Source organism: Urocampus carinirostris, chromosome 4 (genome assembly GCF_059441175.1).
Source record: "Urocampus carinirostris isolate Australia breed hairy pipefish chromosome 4, RoL_Ucar_1.0, whole genome shotgun sequence".
Taxonomy (NCBI): domain Eukaryota; kingdom Metazoa; phylum Chordata; class Actinopteri; order Syngnathiformes; family Syngnathidae; genus Urocampus; species Urocampus carinirostris.
Genome location: NC_142352.1, coordinates 8,599,881 through 8,622,976, shown reverse-complemented (window position 1 = coordinate 8,622,976; position 23,096 = coordinate 8,599,881). Strand labels below are relative to the sequence as shown.

The 23,096-nt window shown below is 38.7% G+C and overlaps 1 protein-coding gene across 5 annotated transcripts in view; it reads right to left on the bottom strand.

Annotated features, from left to right (window-relative positions):
• The window catches only part of madd (MAP-kinase activating death domain), a 54,760-nt gene extending 31,964 nt beyond the window's left edge, over window positions 1-22,796 (bottom strand). For 4 of the 5 annotated variants that reach the window (XM_088333584.1, XM_088333586.1, XM_088333587.1 and 1 more), the window contains exons 1-17: window positions 22,491-22,796; window positions 17,740-17,944; window positions 17,021-17,659; window positions 14,443-14,743; window positions 13,602-13,733; window positions 13,295-13,408; window positions 13,130-13,210; window positions 8,269-8,441; window positions 7,913-8,148; window positions 7,666-7,822; window positions 7,444-7,547; window positions 5,308-5,507; window positions 4,965-5,218; window positions 4,585-4,715; window positions 4,336-4,437; window positions 678-786; window positions 365-551 (exon numbers count right to left, since the gene is read on the bottom strand). In XM_088333584.1, coding sequence (XP_088189710.1) covers window positions 365-551; window positions 678-786; window positions 4,336-4,437; window positions 4,585-4,715; window positions 4,965-5,218; window positions 5,308-5,507; window positions 7,444-7,547; window positions 7,666-7,822; window positions 7,913-8,148; window positions 8,269-8,441; window positions 13,130-13,210; window positions 13,295-13,408; window positions 13,602-13,733; window positions 14,443-14,743; window positions 17,021-17,659; window positions 17,740-17,798 — 2,979 coding nt within the window. In that variant the 5' untranslated portion in view covers window positions 17,799-17,944; window positions 22,491-22,796. Of the gene's footprint in view, window positions 1-364; window positions 552-677; window positions 787-2,161; window positions 2,222-4,062; window positions 4,105-4,335; window positions 4,438-4,584; window positions 4,716-4,964; window positions 5,219-5,307; window positions 5,508-7,443; window positions 7,548-7,665; window positions 7,823-7,912; window positions 8,149-8,268; window positions 8,442-13,129; window positions 13,211-13,294; window positions 13,409-13,601; window positions 13,734-14,442; window positions 14,744-17,020; window positions 17,660-17,739; window positions 17,945-22,490 lie in introns of all 5 variants that reach the window. The other variant, XM_088333583.1, reaches the window with a different exon arrangement.
• Window positions 22,797-23,096: the final 300 nt, after the last annotated feature.

Here is a 23,096-nt window from a genome sequence, read left to right as displayed (position 1 = left end):
AGTGCCACAAGTATTTTGTCAGGAGTTTTCTTGGAAAAAAGCATTTTCAAGACACTAAGCAATGCTCCAGAGTTGTTTAACAAACAATGGTAAAGATTAAAACACACTTTTTTTTCTAGTGAAAGAAGAGGGTTCAAGCTTTCTTTTGATATGTCCTATGTCTATACAGCTACAAAACGAAATGTTCTGTAGGCCTTCCAATATGAGTAAGAATGGCAAAAATTGGCTGGCACTTCCCATTTAACAGAAATTTCTGGCATTGAATGAGTTATGGTTTTTTCTATCGTGTTTTTCCAAAGATAGATGGTTTGAAAAAAGTTAGATTGTTTTCTTGCACACCATTATGCTGAAACATCCGTCTTACCACATCTCGTATAATTTCCTGTCTGGAGTCTTCCTCCGACTGGGTGGCTCTGTTGAGTTTACTCAAAACAAAGACGCGGAGCTGTTCGTTCTCCAGCAGGCGGCGCACTTTTTTCATGTTGAGCCAGCCGACACCTTGTCCATCTAGGACGCTTTGTACAACCTCCTTCAAAAACTGCTGGTTTTCACTGTATAAAACCACAAGCTCAGATTTATTCAATATAAAATTTAAGGTCATTCAATAACAGAGACGTTAATTTTTGAGGTCTATAATAATTATTCAAACTAGATTCCAAATATATTTCCAAGAATACCTTGTATTATTGATCCGACCCTGAGGAGGGGGCGATTCCCTCTTCACTGTTGGACTGTGCTTGATGACAGAAGACTTTTGGTCCACAAGTGCCCGAGGTGCGCGTGCACCTGATAACGAAAGCAAGAAAATTAGATTTTCAAGCAACACATTTCCTGGAGACTAAGATCACCACATCACACACAAGGTAAAACTCAAGGAATAATACTTTTACAGAGTTTATATATTCAGTTACTTCGTACATAACTACTAATTTGTGGCCACCTTTTGACCAGGTGATTATTGAAGCTGAAATAAATAATACAAAAGGAAAGTTAAGGTAAAAGGAAAGCAGCACATTCTATTTAGGGAGGTGAAATTACAGGGCTGTCTTATAAAAATTAAGAGTATTGTGATCATTTTTTTTGCAATGCAATTAAAAAAACAAGTGACATATTTTGGATTATTTTACAAATCGACTGAAATATTTTAAGCCTTTTATTGTATGGCAAACAAAATCAAATATCTTGAAATATCAAAATATAATGAAATAATATACTAGTGGGTTGTAAGTTATAATCGGCAACATTTAAATGATAAAAGGCTAGCAATATTTCTGTTTGTCTGTAATATATTCATAATCTAGGACATTCGTTTTTTAATTGGATTACAGAAAACAAATAACGTTAACACAATAATCTAATTTTCTGAGACAGTCCAGTATATTGGTTTGGAGTGTTGCATACAGTTTATGCTACCAAGATTTTTTGGGGCGTCGAAAATATATCATCAATTACATGCCAAACAGAAAGGCGGATGAATTACTAATTTCTAGAAAGATAGAAAAAAAGAAATCCATCTTAAGATGACTAAATTGAATTGCTACAACGGTGTTTATGTTGTCTATCGTGCAGAGTAGAAATGACTGCAGCATGAACAAATGCGAGCATTGTTGTAAGTCGCAGTTTATTTATTCGGACACGACAAAACATTCATTTTTTGAACTATGAACGAGGCACAACACATCCAAAACAAAATCCCAAATTAATTAAAACACAAAAAGCAAAAAACACTGCACTACATTTGTACTAATATAAAACAAATTAACCAAGAAAGGCCTTCAGCTTCAACCTGTCATCCTTTTTTTCTTTTCATGGGATTTGTTTATTTTGTGATGTGATGTGTGTTGCAACATAACTGAAAAAAAATAAAAAAAAATACAAATACACTCAAACACATCGAGGTGCAGTGTGTAGTAAAATTATATTTGCTCTATCCTGTTCCGTTTAATGCTGGCAACTGGTTATCTTTTGTTGCTTCATGTGGTATTTCACCAAAACCCCTCCCTTTTTTAAACTAAATTAAACCTAACAAGACCATACAAAGGGGAGAACGTGAAACCTTGATGGTGCACACAGGGATTAAACTGAGTAAAGGATGTGGGGAGATATAGTTGACTGGCTTGGAGAAGCATGCAGCTCACTCAGAAAATAGGGCAGAACCCACCTTCTCCGCTCCCTGGGCCGGCCTCTGTTATTTTCTCCATTAGAGAATTTAGACCAAATACTGCACACAAAACCCAGAATTAGTTGCTGCCAAATATGGACAGAGACAGGGGATACCGGCCCAGTCACAACCAGTCTGAACATCATCAACCCATACACACACCATGGTTTAAAAATAAAAAAGGAAAAAGAAAAAGAAAAAAAAATACAATTGGCCATGGTGCCCTGATGAGATTATATCATACCAGAAAATGTTTGGTTGTATAACAAGTTGCACTTTCTATAAGCCACACAAGTAGTGTAACATGAACAAGATACTGTAAAATAAGCTTAAATACTATGCACATGGCACCAGTTAAAATAGTAAATTTACTAATTAATGCTTCATAGAAGTAAAAGCAAAAGTATCAGAAAAATTAAAACAAGTGGTCATTCTGACAAATATTTATAAGTTGCTGTAATTGGTATGTTAAGAATCCACAGATCATGGAAGAACAAAACCAAAGGAGTTTCCTTCTTCGGATATGTCAACTCCAAAACATTGCTAAAATTGTATCTTATTTAAAGAACCTTAACCAATTGTCTGCTGCTATTTCAAGTGGATTCAGTTTGAACCTTGCCAGAAAAGGCATTTTTTGCTGTAATATGTTAGTTTTATAGAGATTAACAGGAAAATCAGCCACATAGAAGCAGCCAATCACAAATACACATACAAATATGCATTTGTAGCTGCCACAGCATAATACACAGAGAAAATCTGCATCCAACAGTTATGTTCTTTTGAGGTATCTTTATCACTAGGACCACCAACACCAGTTAATAGGGAAGGAGTAGAAAGGTCTGAATAAACAACACACAACAGCCTTCTATCTTAGTCCTACACTGAAAACCCAAGATAGGTATGGATCTAAGGCAAAAGGGTCAAATGCAAACCATTACAACACAAATGACATACCCGGGCTGTCAGGTGTATCTGGACAACAAAGATTAAACACACCAGAATGAAAAGAAAGAATACATTTTTTATGGCAGCTATTCCACTTGAATTGGAGCTATTGAGCATCATGGTACATCCATTTATTTTCTTTCATATGGGAAATCTAACCTCTGCAGTTAGGGTGTGCGATGTGACAATATCAGATTGATCGGACATTAACGAGATTGAGATCTAAAAAAAAAAAAAAAACAGTGAAATCTTTATCTTGTCTATTAATGTTTGTACCATTTTTTTCAAGGCTCATTCTAATGTGTTGAGTTTCCATTATTGATTCCTTCATTCATATAGGTTGCATTGTGCTTTTATTTTTATAAAATCTTAGAATATTTTTTTAAGAGTCAGTGGCTAGTTGACAATTAAAATAATCGTTAGTTGCAGCCCTAACTGACAATGTAAAACCATGGAATATAATGTAAATCTCTAACTGAAAGCATGCAAGACCAGCACAATAATTCTGCATAATTATTATTTTTTATTATTAATACTGACGTGAAACTTGATGGAAGAGGCAATTTATATGCTAGGAGCCCAGTTGATAGAAAGAAGGCCGTGAGTGCTAAAGTGCAGTGAGTAAGTGTGCTTTTATTCAATTTGGGGGTAATGTCATTAGTGCTGGACACCAGTCCAGGGTGTCCCCTGTGCAATACCTAAAGTCTGCTGTGATCGTCCCCAGCACTTGCATGACCCTTTTGAATATAAGTGGTTGAAAGTGAACGTATGAATGAAAACTCCATGGGCATTTAATGGAAACGTTTGAACTATTTGAATTAAAACTTATGCAGAGGGCATAGATAGCAAGAAAAACTGAAAATCCTCAATACTCTCCACTAAAATAGTGCCATATATCTTTGAGCAATCAGGGGGAACAGAAAAGTCAAGCAAAACAACATACAATCTCTACAGACCTGCTTGGTCCAGCTCTTCCTCAATGTCAAAACTTAAGTATTCTTTTTATTTAAAGAAAAAAAAACGATGAACAAAGCAGAGGAGAAACAAAATAGTTTAATCAAATGGAAAACCGACACTTTAATATATGAATTTTAAGCCTAGTGCATGCTAGATTTGCGTTAAAAATAAAATTTTTATACGTATATCCTTAAAATATGATATAAGCAACAGCAAAGCATGACAAAAAAAATGTATAAAAAGTCATTGGAGTTGCCCCGCAGGTACTCTACCTTTGAGGCTGGGGAAAGGTGTTGATTTCTCTCTTGCAGCTTTGTTTGGAAGCGCAAGATGAGACAAACTGAAACTGGTTCCGTGGTTCTTGTAAAGATTACCTAAAATTGAAGAATACAAAGACTGTTAACGATAACTTTAAAATGTTTCCGTCTGTTACCATGTGATCCAGCGCAACACATGCTTTTACCCCAAAACACCACGCAACTCTAAACATGCAGTACTAAATATACAAGTGTTATCCTCACTTGCAAAAGACATCAGTCCTCCGAATCCATCATTACTGCTGTTGGAAATTGTAGAGTTTGGTGAGCTGTCACCTTCTCCATCAGACTCCCCAGGAAGCCTCAGACTACTCGGACGTGAAGGACGTTGGGCCCTTTGGGAGAAAAAAACAAAACCTTTTTTTTTTTTTTCCAAAGCTTCTAAGCAATAAACAAAGAATTGCATGCAGAATGAAGAACATAAACCATGTAATACAAATCACAATATGTCACCGCCAAAGATTCAAAACCACCATGACTGAAGAACTAATTGGACATGCTGAGTTTTGGCATTGCATGGTTGGTCAGAGAGCCCATTTGAATGAAGAGTGAGTTCATTCAAGTGATGAACAAGTTTAACACACTTGTTGCCATTGAGGTTCTGGTTGAATCGAGGGGTGTACGACTCCACTTGTTCTTCTGCATCAGGGTCATCTTCAGAGGGGAATCCATATTGGGGCTCAAAATAGGGGTTGTCATACTCTCGTTTTTTCATTGCAGGGTCCGCCACGCCAGTTTCATTCCTTGATCTGAGAGATTGCTGGCTGCTGCCTCCAAGGACAAGGTTCTGTGGGCCAGAGCCAGCTGGTGCCTCATTATCAGGTGCTTCCCCTTGTTCCTGTTCACACACACACAAACAAATACAAAAAATTAAAAAAAACAGCAAAATGTGTAGCATTCTCTAAATTGCACTGATGATGTATGTACTTGGTTGACTCCTTGGATTATCGTGCTGGGACTGGAGCTGGCAGTTGTGCTGGAACTTGAGCGAAGGGGCTGGCCATCGGATGTTTCGCCAGGAACATCACCAGCAGACATAGCCTCTGGGCCCTCTCTTAAGTCCTGGAACTCATGAAACTCCACTTCGCTTGCATCACCGAGAGCAGCATGAGTATGTGATTGTTGACCTAAGAATCAAGGTCAGATTTTTTTTTTTTAACACATAAAGAGCTGCAATACAATAATTCTTTGCTGTATCGTGGTTTTACTACTTTGCAAATTTTAGCCATGCAAAAAGCAGCAAAAGGAAGACGAAGATTCTTTGTATCACCCCCAAAAAAATTACTTCTTAGCCCAGCAAGCTGGCTCTGGAGCCACATGCGGGTCTTTGGCACTACCTAGTGGCTTCCTGGAGCTTTTTCAAAAATGTTTAATAATGGAAAAATATATGGTTTCCACATGATGGCGGCAAAGTATCATGTAAAGTGGATGTTGTCCTTGTTAACTCATTCAGTGGCATACTGTATAAATAAATTTTGAGAAGCATCGTCCCCAAGTGCCAAAACTATCATAAAGGCTTTGGTGCTGCTCATCAGTAAGTATCAAGCCTCAGGGAATAGTTTCAGGATGATAAATCAACATTAAATGGCAGGAATGGCATTAATCAGGTATTTGTCCATACAGAGAGTGTTTGGGTTATGCATCGTTCATGTGCAGTTCCTGCATCAGTTAAGTGTTGCAATAAAATGCTGTTTTGGAAGCAAAGTTGCCTCGTGTTTACAGAATGCATTGTTAAGATATTGGAGTTATCACAAATGCAAAAAGGAAAAAGAGCCAAAGTGAAGGTTATGTTTGAAATGCATCCTTTTTAAAAAAGCTGTTTTTCTCAGAAGTTTACTTGGAAACAAGCATTTTCAAAAAAAGCTTAGCAATGTTCAGCTGCAGACCTTCAAAAATGAGTCAAAATCCCCCACTCTGGCTGGCACCGGCACTTTCCATTTGAGAGGAACGTCTGGCATTGAACGAGTTTAAAAAATACTCGAGAAAGTAAAATGGGTTTGTTTTAGAGTAATGAATAAAGGTTTCTACTTTGCAGGTTTTGGTTATCACGGAACGTTTTTGGAATCCAACCTCATAAAAAATGAGGGTTTACAATAGTGATATACACACAGACGCTGCCCTACTTACCAACAAGGTTCTGGACTATCGTTCATAAGTTGAATTTGTCCGTAAGTTGCTTCAGTGCTATATTTTGTATGTTTAAGGCTTGTATAAGTAACCTGTATTGTTTTGTACTTAAAAATAAACATTTTGTAAAATAGTATGCTCTATAAAGATAAATAAAGTTTAAGTTGAACTTACTTTTGTAAAAGTTAGGAAACTTCCTACTCCGTGGTAAAGTGGCCGAAAAAAAGGGTTCCTACCATTTTCTCAACCGCATCTAGCTTTCTTATTCCACTTTCATTTCAAAAGAAATGGCACGCCTCTTCTTTACACTTTAAACCAACCATATTGAATGGATGCACGATATATGAAACAATAAAAATGGCAAAGTTCTTAGCGTGCTGGGGATAGTGTAGGCTTAGAATGTGAGGTGCGCATTAATGATGCCAGTAGGGCGACAAATGTCGCGAGAGTTTAGTTTTGGAGACAGTTTGTGTGTTTACAATAAACGGATGCTGACGGTTGTCGCTCTCCAAAAGAGACCGTAAGTGTAAGTATTTTTTTCATGAACGAGGAGCAATCCATTACCCACACAAAACGACACGCTACATTGGTGGCAGCGGTGGAATTACGAGCAGGTGAAGGAGAGATGTTTACACACGAATTAGGAAGAGGAAGTTGATTTTTTTTTCACTTCCGGGTGGATGCTGGGTGACCTCTCACAACGCCACACACCGGTAGCAGCGGAAAGAAGCACTACAGTAATGTCCTGTACTCAGAAAAAGGTGCACACAATACAAAATCTAACTTACAGCAATGTCCGGATATATTTCGAAATCCCGAAAAAAAAAATCGTATCTACTGTTTACGTAAGTCGAATGGTCGTAAGTAGGGGAGCGTCTGTACATATGCTGGATGTCACAAGAAAGTTTAAACATTTAAATACATTTAAACACATACTTGGTGTGTCGCCCTGAATATCTCCTTGAATCATCTCGATCACAAGGTCTCCAAGAGAGGAATATGATGAGCTGGAGTCGTCATATGCATCACTGTCACTCCCACTGAGGGGGAAGAACATATATAAGTATTTATTGACCCACAATATGAATACAATATGTATTCTTATCTCAGAACTCCGAAAATTCAAGGAAAACCAAAATCATATTTGTTCATCCTTGCCTGTCGGTTGGGTCGGAGTCATTGCTCTCATCGTCGAACGGACTCGCCATTGCCTCAATTAGCTGTGAGCTTCCATCAAAAACTCTGTAAACTACCGGCTGGAGCTGATGAGCATACCACTTGGGTTTATCACCGATTAAGGATGGGTCAAAAACATCTGAAAGCAATGTTTGCAGGGTGTACAGTCAAATGTATTTAAAAATTAAATGAATATTATTTTGTAAAAATCTACGAAAGATGATCTTACTATTGTGTATTCTCTGAAATGCTAAATTAGTAGGATTAAGAGCCCACTCTCCATAGAATTCCACTGCCTGGGTGTGGGAAAGCTTGTCAGCAAAATGAGATCGTCTCGGCCGAGATGCAAGAAAAGACGACGATTGAAAAGCCACCACTGGCCGGGGGAAAAGTCGCAAGGTCCGTGTGTGCATTTGAAAACCTTGCAGAACATTTGGAGAATTGAAGAACCGTACCATTGCGACCCTGTTAAATACAATCAAAAGGTATGGGTGAGTGAAAAGTAATTTCCTTCAAAGTACGACCTAACTCTTTGCATTGATGGTCATTTAAAAATATTGTGTGAGACACCAACTAAAGGCTTGCCTAGTGGCTACATCCACAGAATCCACATCATTGCCGTAAATGAGGGGATTGAACTCAGTCGATGATGGTGAAGCTTTATCACGTCCAGGTGGGAGTAGTGGGATTTCCTGACCTTCCTGGAACTTCTCCAGATTCAAAATGGGCTGGGTGTTCAAACTCATACTTGCCAAGGCCTGGAAAAAATAACACCGGGATCAAGAGTGAGAGAGCAAGAATGAAAAGGGAAACTGAGCCACTCCCACATTAGGCATCAACACTGCATTAGTTTCGCTTCAACACTTTACTAAAAAAAAGTTGTATTTACGGATTATTTTCATAATTTAGAAACACAATGCAAATAATAGATGGAAATTTTAATAATGCCGCTACTAGTCTCTTAAAACCATTTTTTTCAAATTTAACTCATCCAATGCCATAACGTATCAATGTCCCCGAGTTCCAAAACGTAAAACTATTACAAAGGGTTTGATGCAGCTCATCAGTAAGTATCAAGCCACTCGAAATTGGATTTCGTTATGAAAAATCATCATGAGATGGAAAGACTGTCTTTGATCAGATCTTTGTCCACACATCGAGGAAGTCCTCACTTCTTAGTTTTGCTTCCTGTTTCCAGCGATTGAGAGTGCGTATAAGCGGCCCATATGGCGACTAGGACTTGTAAAGCAGTGTGGTGAGAAAAGCAATTTGTGGGTAAGCACAGACAGATGCTTCAAAATAGCTTTTATTCTTTCTAAAAAACCACGGAAGTGCCTTTGTCTTTGTCGTGGCAGAGGTTTTGTGCACATCCGTTGCAATGCGATTGCCATTCTGACCAAAATCGTGTGATCACGTAGCCAGAAATATCGGGCGCTCAAACAAAAGTTCTTGTGAGCTCATTCATCGTTCTTGCAATAAGATTTTAGTTTGCAGGCAAAACTAGATAGTAGATATTGGAGGTATTAAATGCAAAAAAGCACCTGAGTGAAAATCCTGATTGAAATGCATCGTTCTACTGAAAGCAGTTTTTCACAGATTTTTTGGGAAACAAGTATTTTCAAGAAACTTAGCAATGTTCAACTGTCCATTTTATTCTAATGAAAGCTGAGGGTTCAAGCTTTCTTTTTATGTGTCCTATGCTATATAGCTACAGAACTAAATTGTCTGTAGGCCTTCTAAAAAGAGTCAAAATGGCCAAAAAATTACTGGCACTGGTTCTTCCCATTTGTGAGAAACGTTTGGCATTGAATGACTTTACAACACATTTCTGTATGGTCTGTTCTCGTACTGACAGGAGCAAATGAGCTGCACATGTTAATGCCTGTGTTGGGAGTGTCACTACTAAGACCGGGAGGAGAAAAAGGGGAGGAGAAGGAGAAATAGGTGGCGGAGAAAATAATTCACTAATTGTATTGCAGAGTTGTAGAGTATTTAGCTAAGCAAAATGGAGTAATTAGTTGCTGGATTATGTGAAATGCATTTGTTAAAGAATTGGCTTCACCTTTTCAGCTTTTGGTAACCAGGACACTCACTGATGCAAGAATCACGCCACACATATTTAGTCATGCTCAAGCCAGAGCAAAGCAATAAAATACGTTAAAGGGATCCATAAAATATTTAGAGGCACTGTTATGCACATAACTCAATTCTTGAGAAAAGAAGAAAGTAATTGTCACGAGCAAAGTAATGTGAAATAGGGTTCAGGGGCATTCCATTCCGCAGGAGAATAAATGAGTACCGTAAACCTTATTTTCACAGGAGAAAATCTGCTTTTGGGTGATCACTGTCAACCTAACCAGACACTAAGAAGGGAATATAAAAGAGATGTTGGAAGAATCACAAGAAAGCCCGAGGTGATGAGAGTCACTGGAACAGCGCATGACAAAATCATGGCCCTTTCCATTTCTTGTCTGTGATGTGATTATGCAATGAAGCACCGTTTTATGAGTGTTTGTCCCTGACAAAAAATGATCAATCAATCCAAATAAGCCAGAAACAATTGTATCATTATAATTATTGTTCAATAAATAGTTCTATTTGTTTTGGTGCAAAGACCGATAGCATTAAATAAATAAAAATCAGCAATTGAGTGCACAGTATGTTTACATAACATTCAATGATAAGGGGCCATTGTACTAGAGGGAAATTTGGGCTAAAAAAAATCCAGCCAGACCCGGCTCGAGAGTATAAAAGCCCGAACCTAACCGGTTAACTTGGTTTGAGGGATCAGGCCCAACGGAAACCCAAAGCTGCATTTCAGCGCCTTGCGTACTTTGTGTGCTTCAGCAATCAATTGCCTTCTTTGGCTGAAGTATGCGCAGCGCTAAAATGCAGCGCCGGGGTGCAACTTCGGGTTCACTTCAAGCACGATCACTCAAATCAAGTGTGCATGTGGCGCCAAAATAAGCGTGGCCCCAAAGTGCAGTGCCGAAGCGCGCACGTCACCGCCAAAATTTGCGTGGCACTGAGGTGCACCCCCGAAGTGTGTCACTCTAGTAAAAGTACAGTTACTTCAGAATAGTGTCACTCATGTAGTGGTATAAAGTAGTCATGCAAATAATTACTTGAGAAAATGTAAGTGCATGATGTGCAGATCTTTCACGAAAATAAATTTTTAAAAAAGGAAGAGAAAAGCCCGGCCCGACTTAATCTTACCTCTACATTGTACAAAAGCTTGGACAACACATTTTATTTTAAAATTTTACAAAATCAGGGTTAGTCGATATGACAAATTTGTCATTCTAGGTAATAATGGTTTTTAAATAAATCAGGGTCCGTACACCTTTTTCATGGTATATTCAAGCACTTTTTAAAGACTTTCAAAAGACAATTTTTTAATTCCTCCTGTACTATTAGTAGAAGATATCAGGTGTACATCATGTATTTAGCAGATCCACAAATATAACTGCAATTTACACATGCAATTTATAATTTTGGGTGTGCATTTATCATGACTTGATTTTTAGATCTTGAGTAAATTGTGAATATGTTTTGGGATCTTAACGAAGTGTTTGAATATTTTTTGAGACAAATTTCTCCATGAAAATGTTTTTGGTGGTAATATGCAGCTAAAATTTAAGTTGCAGGAGGTTACAAACTAATGCCAGCTGCCGTTGATCAAGAGGGAAGAAATGCAAGAGCAGTGTCGGCGTAGTTTTTAAGCAGACTTGTGAAACATGGCAACAGTTTCAAGCATTTGCAAACACTTAACCCAAAATTCAGGCACTTTTAAATCCTTGCAAATACATTAAAGTTTAAACTTTTTCAAAGATTTCAAGCATCCGTACGCATCCTGCCTGACAAATCCATTTTAGACTAAACAATGACCTAACCGTACATTGGGTTTAAGTTAGAATCAAAATGTAACTTGAATGACAAAAAAAAAACGTTTTTATCAAATTAAAATGAAAAAAATAAAAAATCTAATTTCCTGAAAAATTAACTGATTTAAAGGTGGGGTGCGTAGTTTGAGGTGCCCTTAAAAAGTTTAAAATAGTTTTTCTATATTGAGTATGTGTTAACAATGCCCAACTAAGTTCAAAGAGCCTCAATATTTTTTTTTTTCACCGCCCCTATCTGCTTTTGTCATCAATATTATACATCCGCTCAGCGCATTAGGCTGGATAAAAAGGAGGCAGGGGAAGGGTGGTAGTGGAGAGTGATTGCACGACTGTGGTGCTTGTTTTTATTTCTGAAAATGGTGAAACTTAGAAAAGGACAGTTTCATATCCAGTCCAAATGCCTCATAAAATGAGAAAACTGACAAGTGACAGAAGCTTTTGCATTTCTGCCAGAGTGAATCTTTTTTAGATTGGGAAGAGTCTACCTTTTGTCATTTCCTCCATTTACGTGTCCGAGGCAGAAAAAAAAAATCTCACACACCTTTAAACATTAGCCTCAAACATCCACGCGCAGAAAAAAGACCAACGGAAAATATTAATCAAACTGGCTCTGATTCAATGTAGATTACATCAATAGTGTCTTCAGTCACTTTCTAACTTTATCATAAAAAGTAAGGCCAAATTTTATGAACCCATATCAATTGAATAGGAGAGTTTGCATACACCAGGGGTGCTCACACCTTTTCGGCATCCGAGCTACTTAAAAATGAGCCAGCCGGCATACCGTAAAACCAAAAAGTCCTATAAGAAGTCATAAAGATGTCTTTTTTAAGAATGATCTAGAGGATTTTTGGAATGGAAACGGAGAAAAAGGACAGGGTTACATGATCTTGTGAGGTACTAATGTGCTCCTACTGTGGAAAATTAATGAATCAAAACCAAATTCTGGTGTTTTAAAAGTGGTGAGGATGAGCATATCAGTACTACTCTTAACAGGGATACCATTTTTTCTATGAGATGATTTTACCTTCAATCGCTACAGCATGCAAGGAAAACAAAGCAGAAAATAATGTTGTTTTTTTTCGTTTTTTAGTCTTTGTTAGTGCACAACAAAACCAACTTCCATTGCTTTCACACTCACAAAATACATACTAGTCTGCTGTGGGGAAAAATACCCACTCCATGGCTGGAAGAGACATTACATATTTACTTATATGGCAGCAAAACAAATTAAAATTGACTATACAACATTATTGGGTGGCTCATGAGAAAAGAGGTGCTCATGGAAATCATAAAAAAAACACATTACGAGTTGTGCTAGTACATTTAGTGTTGGGGAAGGGAACCATGATCCTGAAGAGATACAATTATTCTTGTATTCTATGTCTCCTCTATAGCTCTCAAGCAAAGCAGCATCTCATCAACTAACCCTGCATAGGAATTATAACAATCCCGTTTGTTGTTCAGTGTTGGAGAAGAGAGATATCAAAACAAGCAGGTGTCCTAACCCTCATTCGGGGCACAAAAAGATCACAAAAAAGTACCTGCTTTAGATGTTTCTTGAGCTCGCCACCTTCAGGCTCTGGAAGAGGTGGTAGACTCTCTGCATTTGTAGGTGCTTTAACCTGAAAATGGTGCAATATCCTTTTTATTTTCATCAAAATGGCAGGTTACAAACTAGAAGCCCGATTTATTGGTGCTCTAGCTACCTTACTGCTGTCCAGATCTACAAGCCACACATCATCTGGGACTTTGAAGTCAGATTTGTAAAGGAAAAAGCTAGCTGGTACTCCAATGATGTAGGGTGTAGGGGCAAGAAGAAGCTGTGCGGAAGAAAAGAAAATTAAAGTCTACAGGATGTTCTTTGCTGGAAGACAGAGTACACATTATTGTCATTTTGTTGATATTATCTCAATATTTGGAAAAACAATAATGCTAGAATATTGTGTAAAACATAATCTAATTTCATTCATCATGCTAAAAATTTCAAACACTGATATTATGCATGTGTTCTACCTGTTCGGCTGAAGCCATGCATGTTGGCAGAAGGGGTATTACTGGGAACATGTACTCCAGAGGATAGATCATGGCCACAAAAGCCATTACACTCATGGATAAAGCATTGTAATCTCTTGACTGGAGTATAACCTGAAGAAAAACAAATGACATCACCATACACAGATCAGTTACTCATCATTAAATGTATTCCTGCTAAATCAAGCCTTAAAAATGTGATGCTGCGAGATGGCGGGAACCCAAAAAAATAATGATGATCAATTAAGAGAATGTTACATATAAATTGAAAAAGTAGGATTCTGAAAAGTGTGATTTTCAGGGTTCGTACACTTTTTTCATTGCCAAATGTAAGCACTTCTTAAGGACTTTCAAAACATGATTTTCCTATTTCTTCAGTACCATTTTAAAGAATAAATTAAAAAAAAATGTTAATAATAATAATGATTAATTGCTGTTATATTTCTTTTTACTGATCCCACCATCACGAACAACGTATTTAAGGTGGATGCAAGCCAAGGAAAGTCAATTATTCTTAAGTTTAAAGGAGCTGTACAGAATTTGGAATTTTTTAACTGTCTGCCTATCCTGACTTGTGTAACAATTGCAGCCTCAGTCAAGCCATTCATGATGCGAGTGCAGGTACATGCATTTCTTAGACGTGCCAAATAAACTCTTCTGTTTTTATCTTTTTTATAAGCAGATGTTTTATTTTTCTTTATTTAATGCGTTGTCTATCAAGTCAGACTTCCGAGAAACACTAAACCAACACATCACCTGCTATACAAACACTTTTCAAACCTTGAAAACACAACGTAACAACGTAAGACTGATTTGCTCTTACCTTGTGCTCCAGCAGGACACAAGAGAGAACCTGAAGACAAGCATCCACACCCAGTAACTCCAAAGGCAAGTGCAACGGAAAATCAACCATGGAGAAGCGGGAGTTGTCGGGGAGTGCGAAGGTGAGTGCCCGTTTCATTTCATGAGGCAGTATTTCTACATCCACACGCCGCTGGCTTGGCACTGGCACGGGTGAACGTTGCAAACGGTAGATCCAGGATTCTATGTCTCGTAGGTCAGCTAAAAGTTGGCTTCCCTTCTCGTCAGAAAGTGCCCCAGTGAATACCCGCCACATGGTGTCTCTGTTAAAGACATAACAGTGTTTTTGAGCACTTTGAATTTACTTCAATGCCACCATGTTAAATCACAACTGTCTTTTAAACAGATTCAAGCATGATCAAGGTAGGTGCTAATGCTGCACAAACATAGCCACAGAGACAATATTACCGTATATGTATGTGTTTTAGTTACAGGCCGCACACAACATTGACAACCATATAATTTTGCATAAGACATGTAAATGTATCTAAACTTATACGTAAATAATGATTGTATGTGGCTCATAGGTTCAGAAACAGCTGAACCAATTTTCTGAAAAAGTGTTGTACGAGTATCTTGAGATAGGTTTGGTGTCAAGGCACCCCAAATAAATACCAGCAAAATCAATATAAATCTGCTTTCATATACAAGAAGGTCTGAAGGTCCATGCGACCATGCAGCTCTTTGACAATCCCTAGCGGCCCCCTAGCGCTTTTTCAACAAACCACAGCCCCAACAACCTCGCCCAAGTAGAATACCCAGCAACGGGGAAACATTATGCTTGTTCTTTTAAAAGTCCAGAGCCAGACATACTGCAGAAAAAGTGCAGATGCAAATTATTTTATTGATAAATACTTGTGTGACTAATGATCAAGAACCAAGTGTCAATAAGCATGTTGGTCTTTGTGTCTGTGGCAACAAGAAAAACGATTAAAAAAAGATAAGCTAGCCCCAAAGCTGCATCTTAAGGACCTCTATTTTTTTAGTGCCATTTGCAAAAAAAAGACACAACAAAGGAATAGCCACAATAGGACAGCTGTTCTCATCAGTCATTCCCTGACATTTTATACAATATTTCAAAAAACAACAATCATTAGCTCTCCTCCGGGTTACATACCGAGTTGTCACACAAGTAAAAAATAGTCCTTAGTGTAGTACAAGAGAGACTTCAATGCAATCCAATATAAAGCTAGCAGGTGATTTGCACAGCAAATTTAGAATACTGAAGTAGAAGTAGAAAACAAGGTCAAACTGAATATTACACATTTTATCACTTAGAGAATTGTGCATTCTCAGTGCAAAGCAATGAAAACTAAATAAATTCACTATCCTTAAGGTTTGACTTGAGAATGACTCAGACACTTTGCAATCGTCCAGTATGAAATTTGCAAGTAAAATTGAGTTAACTAGCCACGGGAGTTAACTGACCTAAGTATTTGCAATCCATAGGAGAGGGTACAGTATGTCATTCTATAATTTTGCATCAAACAGTAACTGCAATATGTGCTATAGGGGGGGGGGGTTTAAGGGTTATTGTTCTATCTTCTTTATTCATTATCCATTATCCGTTATCGGTCAGTTCATAATACGCTACAAAGCCTAGGGGTCGGGACACTTACTCTCAGCCAAAAGGCCAAGCTAAGGTCCTAGCCCTAAAGCCTTGCTGCGATCAGGTGGGGGGTTTTTAAGGGTTATTGTTCTATCTTCGTTATTCATTATCCATTATCCGTTATCGGTCAGTTCATAATACGCTACAAAGCCTAGGAGCCGGGACACTTACTCTCAGCCAAAAGGCCAAGCTAAGGTCCTAGCCCTAAAGCCTTGCTGTGATCATTGCGAATGCACCGTTCCCGGAGGTACTGCAATACCGGGTGAGAAAATAATGCAGTGACATTCCGGAAACAATTGTTCCTGTGAAAGACAACAAAAAAAATCGTGCATCAGGCCCTTCTTTGATGCTTTATTTTGAGTTGTGGTTTCTCAGAGCCATGGTGCCATGATAACCATGATAACCTTTCCCAATTCTTAGAGGACGTGTTCACTTGCCCTCACTTAAAAACTGAAAGGTAGAGAAATATATATAAGACCAAATGGAGTTAGTAAGTAAAAGGGGACATTAATGGGATTGGGCCAATCTTGATGCCTATAAGTGCAAACCCAATGTTTGTTGTTATTTTTCACGGTTGAAGTCTTCTACGATATTTTTTTCGTCCTCTACTCACCCAGTAAGCCTTATGCGATTATTAGCAATTCGCATGAGATTAGACTGTGAGATTAAATTGTTATTTTCCAAAATTACACAACAATCGCTTTATGTCCGAAAAACTTGGAAATTCAATGAGTCATGAAGTGATGAGTGGCTTTCAGAAAGGGACGTGAATCAATTAAGGGCTTTTACTGTTCAGGAGAATTGAAATGTTGTATTTACAATCAGAAACTAAAAATGAGGAAACTCTGCCTATAACAGTTAAACTAGTCATGGCTACCGAATGAATTATTGCAACCCGATCACGAAAACCAAAGACAAAAGTATTTCTCACCTTTGGAAAGTATGGGGCGTTCCAGCACGCTGCGATAGCCTTTGACTGCAGCAGTCTACCATCCTCTTAAGAATGTATAAGCATTCCCTGAAGGTGGAAAAGAAGGAGTAGTGGCTCAGTATACACAATGAGGTCAGTGTACTGTTGCGATTTCTAGCAGCCATCTTAGCAGCATTTTGTGGAAGTTCCGCAGTCTTTTCAGCATTTAGCTCAGCAGTTGGTGGTTCGGTTTCCTCTCCAGGAGCAGGCTGAGGAGCTGAGTCGGCTTTGGACGGTGACAACCCAGCAGACTGGCCGCCAGAGCTCCCGTCAGACCCCTCACTTGTGGTGTCCCCTCCTTGGTTTGCAGTTTCTGTATGGCCACTCTTGTCTGGACGGGTGCGGTGATGTCCGCGCTGGAAAGATCGGTAGAAGTTGACACAGATTCCATAGCGCGTAATTCCTGAGTCCTTGTCAGTCAGTGTAAAGACAAACGAAGAGTCGTCGCGTAGGCTAACCCTACGCTGACGTATACTAAGGCAGCCTTCTGGTTGGCAAAAGAAGACAACATCTGGGGGGAGTGGAAAGTCATGGTGGTCCTCCAGTGGATATCGACGGAGAAGCTGAGGTGTCTGGGCCAGACTATCGCTACTTGGTTGCCTAGAGGGCAAAATGCTTTGGTTTTATTTCTGATTCATGTTTTCATGAAGCACAATCTTCAACAACAGACAATTTCCTACCTTGCACCAACCACCACCAAGTAGTCGAGGAGTCGTGGGCAAAGTTTCTTTTTCTCCATCGTGTCTTGTATTTCACGTCATTCGTGATGAGTTGTCACTTAATAGTCAAGATTGGATTTTACCCCAAATGGAAAGTTTTAATTGAATTACGAGACAGCGTGTTGTTATAATTCATATTGAAGTTTATGGAATTCTTTGGTAGGACCTGTAACATAAAACAAATCACAATGGTTATTTCTGTCACAACACTATCAGACAGGCAGATGAAGCGACAACTAATCAATTGACTTATCCGCATATGTTTTTAGGGATTTGTTACTGTAATAATATTTGCAATAATAGAACTTATTACTCAAACACAAAATATTTGCGTAACACTTTTACTAGCAGATGTTATAAACAAAAATAAAAACATAATTCAAAAAGTCATCTAATACTGTAGCTATCACTCAGAAACCAATCAGAGAAGTAATTTAACCACAGTAATATTTGGATAACTGAGGTTATCCCAAAGTAATTTAACTAAATCAACATTGATTTTTAAATAAACACAAGGTAGTTTATGTAGTAGAAAGCTGCATTAAAAATGTATTGCAATGAGCAACAACAAGTAATGCAACATACCAGACATGGGACCAAGTCACACATGTGCAAGTCTCAAGTAAGTCTCAAGTCTTCACCTTCAAGTCCCAAGTAAGTCCCAAGTATTTTTTTCTTGGGCAAGTCAAGTCACAAGTCAAGTCCCGAGTCTTAGATTGCCAAGTCCAAGTCAAGTCACAAGTCATAAAAACAGCGACTCGAGTCGACTCGAGTCCAAGTCACTAAGTCTCAAGTCCCCATGTCTGCAACATACTAGAAATAGTCAACCTGGCCTAAAGTTAAGAACTCTGTGTGATCGCCTAGTTTGGATAAGAAAATATGATTCTTAATTAGAAGTGGGTGATATGGAAAGAAAATCCCTATCACCATTTTTGTAAAGATAAAAATAACAATGGCGAATTTATCACAACTCTTTTTCGTATTACTTTTTTTCATCTTTGTTGAAAAATTCAAAAATGTATTCATTTAAGACAATGTCCCCATCATGTGCACTAAAAAGAGGGAAAAAAAGAGATATTAAGCTATTTATACCCTCTGAATGATCTTTAATTTGAATAGTGCAATCATGCAAAGGTGTATGAAATGGGCATGCAGTTCAACAATGAGCCCCAAATTGAATGAGAGCACATCCTTTTTACTCGCTGCACTTTAGCACAAGCTGCAATCAAACTACCTAGAGGGCTCTTTTCGTGTGTGTTGCCCCATTTGGCTCGTATCGCATGTTACAATTCATATTGCTAGTTATTAATTATGAATTGTAATTATTCGTTGATATATAAGGTTCTTATTCATCAATTATTATAATTAGTTGGGGAGATTAAAGATTAAGATTAACGATAATACGTAAATAGATTCCCACAAAAATGTAATTGTAGACAAATTGTCCATTAATCAATTTTCTGCAGGGGTGCTGGAGACCATCCCAGCCATCTTCAGGCAGTGGGCAGGGGATACTCTTAATAGGTTAAAATTCAATGTGGCCCCCAAAACAAACTGCAAATCACGGCAACAGCTAGCTTTTAGCAGCTTGTTACATTGAGAAGAAATTCACAAATAAAATTTAGAAGAGTGCAAAAAAAATGGTGATCACCAGCAGGTGCTCTGTGAATTGTTCAGGGGTGGGACGATATGCTTTCGTTACGATTCAATTGTATCACAATACTAAAGTGACGTTCCACAGGGCTCTGTACTTGGCCCCCTTCTTTATAGTATTTATATGCTTTCGCTTGGTGACATTATACGCAAGTATAATATTAGTTTCCATTGCTATGCAGATGACACTCAACTGTATGTGCCACTGGAGACAACTGGACAGTTAAGTTGTAGAAATCTGGAGGCTTGCCTTACTGAGATTCAAAGATGGATGTCACTAAATTTTCTGCGCCTTAACCCAGAAAAAAACTGAAATGTTGATTATTGGTCCAGCTCATTGTCGTGAGTTGTTTTCAAACACTGCCCTGAATCTAGACAAACACTCCACTCCTTGACAACCACTACATTACATCCAACAGTATGGTATTTTGATTACCTATAATGATTACATTTTTAACAGGTATCCAGAAACTGCATTTAAATTTGTTATGAAACCCTCTCAACCTTGACTCAGTGTTCTCGTTTGCCCATGTACCTGCGTCCTAGACGCATCATTTTTGCTGGGGACGCATTGTGTCAAATCAACGTGCGTCCCCGGGAGGCAACTTTTTGGACACCAAATTGTCATTATTACCAGATTACTTTTTTTTTTAACAAAGATTTACCGCACTCCAAACTTCTCGTCGGGCATATCCGCCATTTTTTTGGTCTCGCGCCGATCTCGGCAAACGAGATCCTGTTGCTTCGAGATGATGTCATTGTTTTGGTGGTTGTCGAGTGAAAGAGAAGTATGCCTCCGAAAAAAAGTTGGTATTAAGTGCAAATCAACAAAAGAATTGGTAATTTCTTCAGTGTCAGTAATAAGTCGAAACAAAATACAGAAAGTGGTAACAACTGCAATAATTCCGGCATGAAAAAACGGCGGAGATATTCTTCAGAAGACCGCGAAGGCAAGGAAAACACGTGTTTTGAAGCGAACGATTCGACGAAAGATAAACAAAAGAATACTCCTAGCAAGAAAAGGACTTTTCTGCCAAAACGGACTCAATTATATTCCTGGTGACGCTATGAGGAGGATGATAATGGAGGCTACATGTTCTGTGATGCGTGCACCCAGCGTGACAAAACAACTGGATTGCATAAATCATTTCGCAATACGAACGTTCAGAAAAGCACATTGGATCGGCACAACGACAATGAAAACCACAAATTAGCTATGGAAATTCCGTTGCTGCAATTGGACCTTGAGAAGGCATTACAACTATGGCGGGACAGCAAACCACGAAGAATATATGAACTGAAGAATCTGAAGTGATTAAAACTGCATGAATATATAGACTAATATTTCAGCAATATTATTTTGTATAATGTACAATATTTTTGTGAACTGAAAAATCTGAAGTGATAACTGCTTTGTATTACCAATTAAGTGTGATGATTAAAACTGAATGAATATATAGATTTATATATTTATTTATATATTTGTCACCGATTTACAATTTCAACCTCGATACTACATTTTGGGGACGAATAGATCTCTGTTGGGACCCATAGATTTTTGAGCATGCGAGTCCCCGGGACCCATCACTTTTCACAGGTAAAATGAACACTGTTGACTACATGTACAATGAAATCAAAACACGGTTTTGATTCATTTCTATTACTGATACAACTCTTGACAGAATAATGTTTAAAAATTGTCGATGATACACACATTATGTATGTTTTTATAACGGGAAAGAAGGTCTTTGAATTCCTTACTATGAAATTGCAATCAGGCATGACACCTTGTGGCCAGGCAGTTATAGATCGGTAACTTGGATAGGTGCAGGGTTGGGTAGCGTTACTTTAACTTGATTACTTTCAATTACTTTTGGATGACTCCAATACCAAATATGCTAATAAAAGACAAAAGTAACTAAATATGAATAAAATTACTAAATGTTGTACAGGCTTGGGGAGTAACGGATACATGGAACGGCAAAAATGATGTTGGCAAAATGTTTGGATTTATTTTCTTTTTGTTTCTGTCGCATTTTATGTTAGTTTTGCCAGAGATCAAAGCCAGGAGAGAAAACTTACCACGTGTTGTGAGTCATAATTTCATTCATATTTAGTTTCTTTTGGCGCAGCACGGCGGCGCGGTGGTTAGCGCGTGTGCGGCACAGTTCTGAGGTCATGGGTTCAAATCCAGCTACCAACCTTCCTGTGCGGAGTTTGCATGTTCTCCCCGTGCTTGCGTGGGTTTCCTCCGGGCACTCCAGTTTCCTCCCACATTCCAAAATCATGCATGTCAGGTTAATTGGACGGTCCAAATTGTCCCTAAGTGTGAATGAGCGAACAAATTGTCTGTCCCTGTGCGCCCTGCGACTGGCTGGCATCCAGTTCAGGGTGTCCCCTGCCCACTGCCCGGAGATGGCTGGGATGGGCTCCAGCACCCCCCGCGACCCTACTGAGGATAAGCAGTGCAGATCATGGATGGATGGATAGTTTCTTTTGTCTTTTATCAGCATATTTGGTATTGGAGTAATCCAAAAGTAATTGAAAGAAATCCAGTTAAAGTAACCCTACCCAACCCTGGATAGGTGGGTGTAGAGACAACACCGCACTGAAGAGGATTCGCTTTACGAATTTTCATCTATGAGTAATGGGTGATTCACGCAGTTTAGATCACTGTTGAAATTCTCTATTTAATAAAAATACACGTTGCGAGTGTAGTATGAAAGAAACACCTTGGGGATTATTGCAATTTCTTATACGATACACGGATAGAATAATAACTGCACGTTTTAGTAATTTATTTTAATTTTTCGGTTTCAGTTTCAATAACAAAACTGACAGGCCTCGTCTTGACTTGAGCTATCCTTTCTCGCTAGCTTGGTGCCTTTCCGACGTCACCATTGGATTAGCTAGTTAGCGAAAATGCTATTAGTAGCAAATACCAGCTGAGTGTTCGCAATTCTTGTGTCATATTACGAAGGTTGTGAAAAATAATGAGTAGTCGCAAACATGACGGATAAAAAGCACAGAATTCCATCGTTGACGCGTCCTATTCGTACCTGCTTACAATAGCCGGTTAGCTTCTACGCGACGGCAGCTGCTGGTGACCGACGGCCTGCGTAGAAGATGCCCTCCTCGGGCAAGCAGTGGACGTTTCCCTCGCTCGTGTTTTACCGCTCTCAATGCAGCTTTCCATTCGAAAACGCGTCGTCCGAAAGGTTCTGCTCCGTCGAGCGAGACGGAGGCGGCATAGTTGAAGAGTTAAACGGATGCCCAGTGAGCGGTGACACGCCTCCCTCAATCGTTCGCTCAGCTTCAAGGCTTCAACCTGCCTTCTTCACAACATCCTCCTCATCCGTGAGGGGAGTTCCGCAATCCGCGTATTGAGGAAAGGAGTGAGCGCAGTGATCCAAATATCGATATTATCGAGGATTTGGGGAAGAATTACCGGTACTTTATAAATAGAATGTGATACAGGCAGGGTTGGGTAGGGTTACTTTAACTTGATTACTTTCAATTACTTTTGGATTACTCCAATACCAAATATGCTAATAAAAGACAAAAAAAAAAACTAAATATGAATGAAATGATGACTCACAACACATGGTAAGCTTTCTCTCCTGGCTTTGATCTCCGGCAAAACTAACATAAAATGCGACAGAAAC